General features: G+C 47.4%; 1 protein-coding gene across 1 annotated transcript in view; it reads right to left on the bottom strand.

The window, feature by feature from the left end:
• ELOVL5 (ELOVL fatty acid elongase 5) overlaps window positions 1-12,021 on the bottom strand; it is a 74,084-nt gene that overhangs the window by 6,376 nt on the left and 55,687 nt on the right. Inside the window, exons 4-5 of the mRNA XM_016198046.2 lie at window positions 2,646-2,723; window positions 1,643-1,814 (exon numbers count right to left, since the gene is read on the bottom strand). Of these exons, the coding sequence (XP_016053532.1) occupies window positions 1,643-1,814; window positions 2,646-2,723 (250 nt within the window). The remainder of the gene's footprint in view (window positions 1-1,642; window positions 1,815-2,645; window positions 2,724-12,021) is intronic.

Here is a 12,021-nt window from a genome sequence, read left to right on the forward strand (position 1 = left end):
TTGAACAGGGGCTGGCAAACACTGCAGCAGCGCTACACAGATGTGTAATCGGAATTCAGTTTCCACGTGGCCAGGCAGCCTTAAGCCTAGGGTCAGGGGCAGCTCCAGGTGGGTATCTAACCCGGAAGCCATGAAAGCACCTGCCACCCCCCCCACACATCTAAAGGCTTTGCTGCCAGAGCCTCACCCACTCCCAGAGGCAGCTGCTTTTCTCTGCAAGCCCGGGGCCTCCGGGTGCTGAGTGGAAGGCTTGGGAAGACTGCGACGGGCGCTATGTTCAAAGCCAGCTATCTCTGCACACTGGCTGCACACGGGCCAAGGCTTGGAGAGGCCTTTGAAGTCACCTCCTAATTACTCCCCAGGACTGCAGTACTGAGACCATATATTTTTACTGCTAATGCAGTTCAGAGTCCAGTTCCTTAGAGATGAAAGACCCGCCTTTTATCAGATGATTTTTAATTTCCAGTCGGATCCCCAAGTTCTTTTTTTAGACTCTGTCTTCCTCCTCCACAGCAGGCAACCAAACAAAGCTATCTGGCTTTCCATGTGCAGTCAGAGGTGAACAAGGCTGGGGGCAGGGAATGAGATTCGACCCCTGGCTATGACAGCAACTGGCTGTGTGATCTTGGACAAGTCACATCCATTCTCTGGTTGTTTCTCATGGGCCAGGTTAAAATCTGTCATCCTGTAAGGTCTTTGAAACTTTAAAGCACTCTTCAAAGGTAAGGGGGTGGTGTTTCTATGAGAAAGCTAAGCCAGTTAATCCACAGCTATAAAGTATCGAGGGTGAGGAAAGAAACAACAGTAGTGAGGGGCCTGCACCCCGAGTGCACCAACCCTTCTACCACCTCAGTTTTCTCTTCAGCTGAAAGGAGCTGTATATGGAAAGTCTGTTCCAGTTCTAAAATTCTGTGACTGAGTCTTGGTGGGCTGAGTGAATTAAGGGCAGTGCTATCCCTAAGGGGGGGAGGGGGGAAGAGAATAGACGCAAAGGTTCTCATTCAAATTTGTCAGTGATGGATGACAGGAATTTTGATTAGGACATTTGTGATAACTCCCAAGCCGAACCGGAAGGTGACAACTTACTCTCTGACAATTGTGAGAGAGTTCAGGTCATAAGCTTCCCAAAGCCACCCACATCCTGCTAAACATGCTTCATGGAATGTGAGGGCCATGATGCTAGAACACGTGCGCGTTCCCTGACGCAACGCGTAGCTGAAGCTCTGCCTTGTTATTAGCCCTGCTCTCTGGGGTTCACTCAAAGGCGTGATTCCATCTTCCCGGCCTGCCCGTCAGTCAAACACCTTCCAAATCGTACAGAAACAATTGGAAATAACCTGGAACAGCTGCCCTGTGTGACAGGAAGTACTGTCCCTATTTCTTAATATGCCCCAGGCTGGGACTCTATTAATAATTTCCCTCCTCTTGCCAAAATCAGCACAGGACATTTACTAAACTAGAGAAAGGTTTTGGCCACGTACTGAGCACACAGGCCACGCAAACTATCATTAGCAGCATCCCGGACACCACGTTCAAGTGCTTGACCTAGAAATCTATGGAAACGGCTCCTTGTCTAAGAGCATTAGTTCCAATTCAGCGCTTTTCCTCACACCCCCCCCCCCGCCCCGTCCGTGAGACTTACAGTGGCCGCAGGGGACCCAGTTCATCACGAACCACCAGATGTTCAGCATGGAGGCGTGGTGGTAGACGTGCAGGACCGTGATCTGGTGGTTGTTCTTGCGCAGGATGAAGAAGAAGGTGTCCATGAACTCGATGAGTTTGGAGAAGTAGTACCACCAGAGGACACGGATAATCTAGGAGGAAGGGCGTCAGTGTTCCTCTGAAACATCTCCTCTGACATGTTTACTGACATCCTGGAATCAAGCCCAAGCACCCTGCTGGCCCCACAGCCCTTTGGCAGTCGGGAGCACTGGTCATTCTGCAGGTGGCTTTCCCCAAAGAGCATGACTGGGGGTGGGGGGAGGTTTGAAATGACAACAGAGCAGGTTCTGAAAGGGCCGCTGACACCCTTTAAGGCTCTAATAAAACAGGATTGTTTCTTCAGAAGGAGCCTGCAGAGCCATTGGGACAGAGAAGCCACCTGAAAGGCACTCCTGATTCCAGGGGCTGGCATGGGGCAGGTGGCAGGGCACGAGGCAAAGAAGAAGAGGAACTGAAACTGTCAGTGTCAGGTCCCCGCCCAGCTGAACAAGCCACACAGGTGCTCAAAGGAGATGACTGCCCTGCTGAGCTCGCTCCAGCCTTTTATGTAAGAACAAAGCACTCCAGAGTGGGAGTCAGAATCTGGGGCCACCACGCAGAGGGCACTCAAAGGAACCAATAAAGCATTTAAGATGTTACTCTATGATCCTGCTCACATAAATGTTGCACAAATACTGATAAATGTATGCATTTTCCTCCCTCAAAACTGTTGAGGACTTACTTTTGCAGAGAAGAAAACTTTAGTTTTCATCTTATACCTTTTCATGTGGTTCAAATTTCATCTTATGTGTACATAACGTTTTTTAAGATTCTTTTTAAAATGTCAATAGGGATGACCTGGACAGTGAGGTTATAAGCCGTTTTGTCTTTTGTGCAATTTCTTTATTAAAAAAAAGATTTAAAATAATAAAGAGGGACAGTACCTTCATATCTGCTTCTCCTGCGCTGCGTGTGCCCTGACAGAAGAAGTTGTATTTGCCTTCCCATACTCCTGTCACTAACTGAAAAAAAGGAGAAAAACCAATTACCAACACTATCAGAACCATTAAAGCCCTAATCAATAAAAGTTCATTAGTTTCAGAATCACTGAAAATTGACCTGGCTGAGGCAAGTTTGCTCTGAGCAAAACACATAACAACAGGGGAGTGTGAATTAAGTATAAGTTGAAATGATTTGAGTCTCAATTTCACAAGGGTGGACCCAGTGACAGAATGAGTGGACCCAGGAAGCACTCCAGGATGCAGTTTTCCAAGCTGCTTTTTTATCAAGCTCACTTCCTCCAGAGCGCTCAATTCCCGAAGCCATCACAAGCGCCCTGCCAACTCCAAACCCAACCACAGGCTCCCAGCCCTGCCCCCAGAGGCCTCAGGGTAGATCACAGCGCAGGCTTTCCTCACCCACTAATTCTCAAACCTGAGTCCAACCAGGATCAGCTCAAGGGCATATTACAACAGATCGCTGGCAGGGTTTCTGCCCCAGCAGCAGGCTGCCTGGGCAGGGTTCTAAGAATTCCTATTTCTAACAAGCGCCCACACTTCGGGAACCACTGCTGTAGCCTCGGGATAATTTAGTCTAGCCTCATCATTGCTTCCTGTTGCTGTGTCATCCGCTGGATCCATGCATTAGACCTCTGCAGACTGAAGAAATTGAGCCCATTCCTCAGAATTCACCTACAGCAGAGCAGGCATTGTGGTGTCACAGAAAGGACCCCAGAATCAGGGTGCAAGCTCTAGGTTACGGACCTGCAGTATCAGGAGCTCACTGTGGGGGCCTCAGTTTCCTCATGTGCACACAATGAGCACCCAGAGGAGAGCCACAGTCCCACTCCACCAGTCCAGAGGGAAGGTCTGATTTGACCCCCCTCTGCATGTCCACTGTCTACTATGTTCTAGACAAACACCCTCGAGATGCTATTCTTTGTCCATGTAAACTGTTGCTCCCTGCCTCCTCCTGAAGCCTAGGGCAACCTCGAGTTTTCCTGGTGATAGTGCCTCTGGTGGCCAATTGGCACCAGATGGGGAGACATTTGAGGTGGCCTGCCTTGTGCCCGATCTCATCCCGGTATCCAACCCAAGGACTGACCCTGTTTCTCAAAGTGCGTTTCCCAGTCCAGCTGCATTAGTCAGATGGAAACTTATAAGACACGCAAATTCTTGAGCCCACCCCAGACCCTCAGAATGAAAACTCTGGGGATGGACCACCAAGGCAGGGCCTCCAAGTCCTAGATTGCAGACCCTTTAAGAATCTAATACTATGGTTTACAAAGTGTGGTCCCAACCTAGCAGCAGCAGCATCACCCAGGAATTTGTTAGAAACACGAAATTGCAAGCCCCACCCTACACTCACTGAATCAGAAAATTCTGGATGTGAAGCCCAGCGGTGCGATAACACGTTGGTTGCTTTCCAGGTGATTTGATGCAGTTAAAGTCTGAGAACCGCTGGCTGGGAGCTGTGGTTCCCATTCCAGCTGCTTAACAGGATCACCTGGGGAGCTTTTAAAACTTGCTAAGGCCTAGCCTCCCCCCAGACCATTAAACCGCAATTCTGAGGAGCTTTTACAAAGCTCTCAAGGTAACTGATGTAACTAGGAGTGGTAACAACTGGTTTCGAGCTCTTTAACTTCAAATATGATTTGCATACTAGTGCCTTGAGAAAGATGTAACTGAGAAAACAGGACTCCAGAGCCTCCCCCCATGCCCCTGCCCAAGGACTCCCTCAGGAACAAAGGATTGCAAGGGTCTAAAGACACACTGTTAAACCTTCCCCCAGTCTGACCTCAGAAATAAATCCTGGCAGTGGGTGCAGCCACTGAACACCCTGCTTAGAAGCTGAGTGTTCTATTAACTTCCTTTTTGTTGTTTCCTTCTGCTTTGCCATCTTCTATATATAAAAAAGTATTAAGAGTTATCACAGTTTTCCATGGCCGAAGATCAGCACAGAGATTTAGAGTACACCTAAGGGGAGGCGTCATCCTATGATGAAAGCACTGGAATTAGGAAGCACCGGGATTTCGTCATACTATGATGAAAGCATTTAGGATTAGAAGTGCCAGGGCCAGAGGCAAGGCAGCTAATTCCCTTAGACCTTGGCTGTTTTACTGTAAAAAGACAAGGGTGGACTAAATCTCTCTAAAGGTTCTGTTCTAATTTTCTACAATGGCTATGTTAAGACTTCTTGATCTGATCTTCGAAAGACCAGCACCCACAAGGTAATTTATCAGAAGGAATATTATCCTTTTGGTCTTATACAACTCTCTAAAGTTATGGCTAGATAAGCATACTACATGCAGACCTATCAGAAGTTCCAGGAATCAAGATAAAGCCTGAGTCCAACGTGCAGTTGGGAGAAGTCCAGCAACTAAGGATATAAAGAAGCCACACTGAGACTGATAGGAGGGGTGGAGACGTGGAACAGGCTGGTCCCACACATACGTGTGGTGAAAAAATCAAGAGGACTATCTCAGCTATACAGGCCCCCCTAAGGAGCGAGGGGCCCAAGCCCCACACCATGCCCCCAGCCCAGGGTTCCAGTGCCAGGAAGAGAAGTCCTCATAACTTCTGGCTATAAAAACCAGCAGGAATTGAGGCTGAGTGAGATGAAGGGCTGCTGGAGTCCCAGGCAGTTCCTCCAAGGGCCCACACAGGGACTTACTTGGACTCACTCCCTCTGAGCTCCAGCGCTGGGGCAGCAGCTTTAAAAGTACCAGAGACACACAGGGAGGAACTGAATTGTATGGCTGCAGGGTGAGGATTAGAGCGGCAATTTTCTCCCAGACAGAACTGCTGGCAGAAGCCATTGTTCCTTTGCTGAGCCCTTTCCCCGCAGAGCTGGCAGGCAGGCATCATATCTGAGTCTCCATCAACCTGGCTCCCTGGCTCACACTGTTTGCCCCACCCTGGTGATTCCGAGACCGCACAGCACCCAACTTGCAGGTCTACTCAAGCTGTTTCCAGTGGCTTTTCCATACAAATGGCCTGTCTTGGCTCATGCTTCAGACTTTCCTAAGATCTCTTAAAAAAGCAGCATCTGGACTCAGCATGCCTGTACCTCTAGCTAAGTGGCCGCAGGCCCGGCACCAGCAGCTGGCCTTGGTTTGCAGCTTGGCCTCTCCTGGGCACCTCCAAGCCCAGCACAAGTAGCAGCCATCTGCAGATCGCTCTGTAGCTCATGCTGGGTGGCTCCAGGCAGAACGCAGGCAGCGGCTGACTTTGGCCTACACCGCTAAGAGCCCCAGAGCCAGTGTTCCTGGTTGAGAACTTCAGACCACACCACAATGAAGCACCATCCAACCGCCTCCACAATGACACACGTAAGGGGCAGATTCAGTGGGCAGCTGAACCCCACTGAAGTAAGTACTGCTCCATGGGATGGGCTCCTGCACAGCTGATCCTCCAGGGTGGTCACAGCCAGTCCTTGCAGCTGATTGGCCTGGGGGTAAATCCCTCACATGATGGGCCAACAGCAACGAAGGCTCAACTACAACCAAAGGGTGTACACAGCCCACATGGGGGGCATACCTTAAGTGCCCAGCTCGGGGGAATGGGGAGGAACTGTGCCACAGGACCTTACAGGACACCTTATACATAAGGTAACTCTACCAAGCCCAGGAGATGTAGCAATTCTACCTAATACATAGAAACAAACACAGGAGGCTGCCAAAATGAGGAGACAAAGAAACTTGTCCCAAATGAAAGAACAGAACAAAACTCCAGATCAACAACTAAACAAAATGGAAACAATCTACTAGATGCAGAGTTGAAAACACTGGTGATCAGGATGCTCAAGGAGTCTAGGGGAAGAGTAGATGAGCTTAGTGAAAACGTCAACAAAGAGATGGGAAACATAAAAATGGGACTAGAAAACATAAAAAAGACCCAGTCAGAAATGAAGAATACATTAACTGAAGTGAAGAATACATTATAGGGAACCTACAGTGGCATAGATGAAGCAGAGGGTCAAATCAGACATGGAAGACAAGGCAGCAGAAAACACTCCATCAGAAGTGACAGGATCTTAAGAAGCTATGGAAATTCCTTGACACATGAAATAAGGGAAACTGAGCCAAATAATTAAACAAGGCCAAACGATTTGAACAATTTACAGCCAGCTAATGAGTCACAAGGTTTTATATTCCCTCATCAAGGTCACCTAAGAGCAAAGGGTTTACACGTTGAGACTGTTCCCGGACAGGATGGCTTGGTCCTGATGCCCTCTTTTGTTGACATTCTTTGAAAATAAAACTAACCAGAAAATAACTTCTGACCCTTCTATACACACATTTTGATGAATCAACATATTGAAGGAGACACCTGCAAAGCTAATGAATATTCTGTTAAGACCCTCCCCTGAGATCTCCCCTAGGATTTGGCCAGCCAAAGAAAGATAAAAAGCTTCAAGACCAAGGTTCCTCATGGCTTTAATCTTCAAAGTTTCATTGTCCCTAGCTTTATTATTATTATTTTTTAAAATATATCTTCATTGATTTCAGAGAAAGGAAAGGAGAGGGAGAGAGAGAGAGATAGAAACATCAATGATGAGAGAGTCAATGATCGAGCCTGCAATCTGGGCATGTGCCCTGACCAGGAATTGAACCCCAATCGCCTGGATCCCAGGTCGATGCTCAACCGCTGAGCCATGCCCCGCCGGGCTGTCCCTAGCTTTAATAAACCTACTTTACCCGTGGTGCATTCTCACTAGAGCAAACCCATGACTCGTATCTCTGTTCTCTTTCTCTAAGGGTCCCCATGAGACTTGCAACCAAGGGAGCAGCAGGCTGTGGCAGCTCGTCCCGGGCTTACTCCCTGAACCTGTCTCCAAGGCCCCCCTTTTCTCTGTCTCTCTCCTGTTGCTTCTTCTACTGTAAGCCCTTCCTTTGTTTCACTGTCCCCAGCTTTAATAAAGGTACTCTCAAAATCACCTGGATTCATGTTGTGAAATATTTCCTGAACAAAGTCAAAAACTTACACACTACTGACGGACCCAAGGCAGACCTGCTCCAGGTCTGGTCCCCATCTGGTAACAACAATAGAAAAAAAATCCCTCAGAAATGAAAATAGTTTAAGGAGCCTCTGGGACACTTTCATATGTACCAACATTCACGTCATGGGGGTGCCAGGAGAAGAGCAAGCAAGGAATTGAAAACCTATGTGAAAAGATGACGGAAAACTTTCCTAACCTGGTGAAGGAAATAGGCTTAAAAATCTAGGAAGAGTGGAAAGTTCCAAACAAGACGAACCCAAAGAGGCCCACAGCAAGACACATCATAATTAAAATGCCCAAGGTTAAAGACAAAGAGAGAATCTTAAAAGCAGCAAGAGAAAAGCAATTAGTTACCTACAAGGGAGCACCCCTACGATTGTCAGCTGATTTCTCAACAGAAACCTTGCAGGCCAGAAGGGAGTGGCGAGAAATATTCAAAGTGATAAAAAACATGGAACTACAACCAAGACTGCTCTACCCAGCAAAGCTATCATTTAGAACTGAAGGTCAGATAAAGAGCTTCACAGATAAGGAAAAGCTAAAGGAATTCATCACCACCAGACCAGCACTACAGGAAATGTTGAAGGGTCGTCTTTAAGAAGAAAAGAAAAAGAGAGATAAAAAATATGGATAATAAAATGGCAATAAATACGTATCTATCAACGAATGAATCTAAAAGACAAAATAAACAAACAAGCAGAAAAGAAATAGACTCATAGGTACAGAGAACATTTTGACAGTTGCCACATAGGAGGGGGGTTGAAAGGGTGGGTAAAAAAGCTGAAGGAATTAAGAAGTAAAATCAGTAGTTACAGAAGAGTCATGGGGATGTGAAGTACAGGACAGGGAATATAGTCAATAATATTGTAATAACTATGTATGGTGCCAGGTGGGTACCAGATTTATCAGTATGATCACTTAGTAAGTTATATAGTATCTAATTACTGGGATGTACAACTGAAGCTAATATAATATTATATGTCAACTGTAATTAAAAAAAATATATTTTGAAGTAAAAAAAAAAAAGTGCAGTTGGGGGTGGGGGCTGATGGCCTGCGGGTCCTTGGGAGACCTGAGGTAGGAAGAAGGAAGTGCTGTCTTGTACAATGTACCTCACTGTTCTTCCTTCTACCGCACAAGGAAACTGATGAATTATCTTCTGTGGCTGGAGGGTACAGAATGGGAACTGAGGGTTCCTGATGAAATTTTTACACAATAAGGGCAACACAGCAAAGTTTTCATAAAGATAAATTTGTACAATTTAAAATATAGCTTTATTTGAAATAGCCATACTTAGCAAAATTTAAAATTTACTAACATGATTGTTCTTGTGGCTTGTTTTCAATTTTATTATCATATGAATCTAAAATTCTAGGCCATACCATCATTGTTTTCCAGCTACTGTTCTGGTTTATGGTGTCTCTTGCCGTTCCAGAATGGACGGCTGATGTGTGTGCACGCAGAGGTCCAGGTGACTGCGTTCACCAGTGTGTACCCTGCGAGGGTGGGAAAGCAAGGGACCGCTCTGGGGAAGATGACGACCACTTCTTCCCCATGACCCCATAGATGCCGACCTCAAGGGTGGGCACAGGTTGAGGGGCCTGTTAACTCTAGCAGAAGGCACTCTCAGACACACGCCTCCTTTCTCTTAAAATGTCTTTCAGAAGGAATCCAGGTGGGACTGCCTTGACTCTAAGTTAACCAACCTAAAATTCCATTTACCTTTCCCCCATAAATGACAACAAAACAAAACAAATTTGTCTAAAATACCTGTCTTTGGAGGCTAGAGAACTCAAACCTAGGTCCTGGATGATGAACTTCCTGATACTGAGCATAAGGCAAGTACACAAACCAGAAGCTTCTCATCCAGGGCCACCTCGCTGCACTGAGCCCCCCACGCATCTGCCCTGGAGGCTCCTGCGGGAGCTCTGCCAGGCTTCACTGCAACGCTTGACCCATCACTGTTGCCACTCAAACCACAGAACTGTGTGTCGAAAACCCTCCAGTGACTCGCCACTGACTTCAGAATTAGGGTACCCTAAACCCCAGGCACAGTATTCAGGTACCCACGTTCTTCCACAATGTTCCTCCAAGCTGATCCTCCCTCCCCTACCAACAGCAGACAGGACCCGCTTCCGCGGTCCAAGCCTGCCTCTCCTTAACCACTGCGCGTGCCCAAGGGGCAGGGCGCAGGTTTGGGCACCCGCCAGAACCAGGTTAAACCCCAGCCTCCCAACTACGTGTAGCTGGGTGACCTCGGGCACGCTATTTTAATCTTCTTAGGCCTCAGTTTCCTCAGCCCTCAAATAGGATAAAAATAACTCCCGCCTCTTAAGGCCGATGAAGTGAGCAATGCTTCTCTTCTCCCACCGGGAACGCAGGGTAAGCACAATGAATGTAAGCAGAGACTGTTACTTTCTTCCTTTCAGCCGAATGCTCTCCGCAGCCACGTACCCCACCTCCAGCTCTTACAATCCTATCTACCCTTCCACGTTCAGTTAAAACTATTCTCTTCATGACTGCTCCCTGGAGCCCTCCAGCCTAGAGTCCCTCCCCTTCCTCCAAGCTCACCCGGCCCTGACTCATTCGCTCAGGTGCTCCCTCCCTTTTAAGCTCTTGTTAATGGGGCTGTCTGAAGCTTCTCGGCAAGCTCTAGGCGGGGCCCGTGGCTCCCCTCCACAGTACACGGAGGTGCGGAACAAATACCTGCTGAGCGAGTGACAGCAGCTCAAGGTGCTGCTCTTGTCCCCCAGTTCTAGGCCTCATGTTTTATTTGCAGGGGAAAAAAAGGCTTTGTTTTTGTTTAGCAAATGGAGGAATTGAGATGCAAGAAAGTGTTCTAATGAGGCTTGAACATGACAACATTCATCTGAATTCTGTTCAAGAGATGAAAACCAGTCCTCACAATATATACTCGTGATATGAAAAATCCCATTCTTAAATATCCTTGGCTTCAGGAGGGATAGAACAACTTAACACACGGGGACCAACACCTGAGTTAAGGTTTACTCATCTAAGAGTCTCAGAGCATCCTCCATAAATGGCCAGGATCAGGATCTCCCTTCATTCCCATTCAGAAGAAAACCAGAGAATTCTGTGCTTTCAAACCCTGTGGTGACTCATGGCTACAAGTAACAGACTCCAGAGGCTTTCCACTCGAAGGCCTGGCCTTACCTCCAGTCAGTCTGAGGAGGAGACAGTGCTCTGGTCAACGACACCTCAGTCACTATTTCCCTCCAGGGCTCAGGCTGCCTTGGTCAGTCCCTGGAAATTCAGGGGAGAAGGCCAGGAGGCTGGACAAAGGTGAGGCATAAAGGAAGGGCTTCTTCGAATCAGCTCAGGAGAGGGCAGGACTACTCCAATGAAAGAGGCCACAACGAGCAGCTCCCCACTACCTGCCCGTTCCCTGAGCACCACCGACCACTCTGAGAGCATTACACCCTCCTGGCTTTTTCCAAGTAATCAAGCCACAGCAGCATCACTGCAAACCATATGTGCTTTCTCTTTCCTTGGAGCAAAGCAAACTTGAATCAGTCCACAGCATGTGAAGAGCTGTAATTAACACTGAGCAAGAAGCTTTCTTCTCTCGTGAGACAAACTCAATAAACAAAGGTGGTTTCACGCACCTTGTCATTCAAAGAAAAGTTAGGCGTGTACCACAGCTGGGTCTGGGATGACGCAGTTCATGGAGTGAGTCATATCTAATGCTGAGAGTTGGCTTTCCTCATCTGACACTACATTTACCCACCAATGAGGTTTAACCTTCTGCTCTCCATTTCTACGGTACTTTATGGAATGCTACCAAGGCAGCTCCAGGAACAAGGTCATTTGAAACACTTAAAAAATAAGCAGAAAAATGTCATCATGGGTGGCTGTTATCAGTCATTCACCCCCACATCCCAAGGTGTCAGAGCAACAAGATAACCCTTTTGGTGAGAAGGGCCTGATGAGCCATGTGGTGATTAACTCCTACGCAGAAATGGAATGAAAGGTAATGAGACAGACTATCCACACTGGCATTCAAATGTATCAAGGGACATTTCTAAGCAACACCACCAAGTGTGTGGGGTCGGCAATTTACAACTTGGTTTCTATGTGAACCTCTGAGTGCATACTTTTTAGATCTGGTAGAAGCTCATGTTTTTCACAAGGAAACAGACGAGAAGTGATAATGGATGGCCTGAAGTCATACAGCTTCTTGGAGGCAGTGCGAGGACCAGCACCCAGCAATCCTGATTCTCAGTACAGACGCAACATGAGACAGCGGTTCCTAGCTCCCCTGACCTTCTTTGTGTCTGAATCCTTAGGGAGGCAGAGTGG

Source organism: Miniopterus natalensis, chromosome 5, assembly GCF_054644295.1.
Source record: "Miniopterus natalensis isolate mMinNat1 chromosome 5, mMinNat1.hap1, whole genome shotgun sequence".
Taxonomy (NCBI): domain Eukaryota; kingdom Metazoa; phylum Chordata; class Mammalia; order Chiroptera; family Miniopteridae; genus Miniopterus; species Miniopterus natalensis.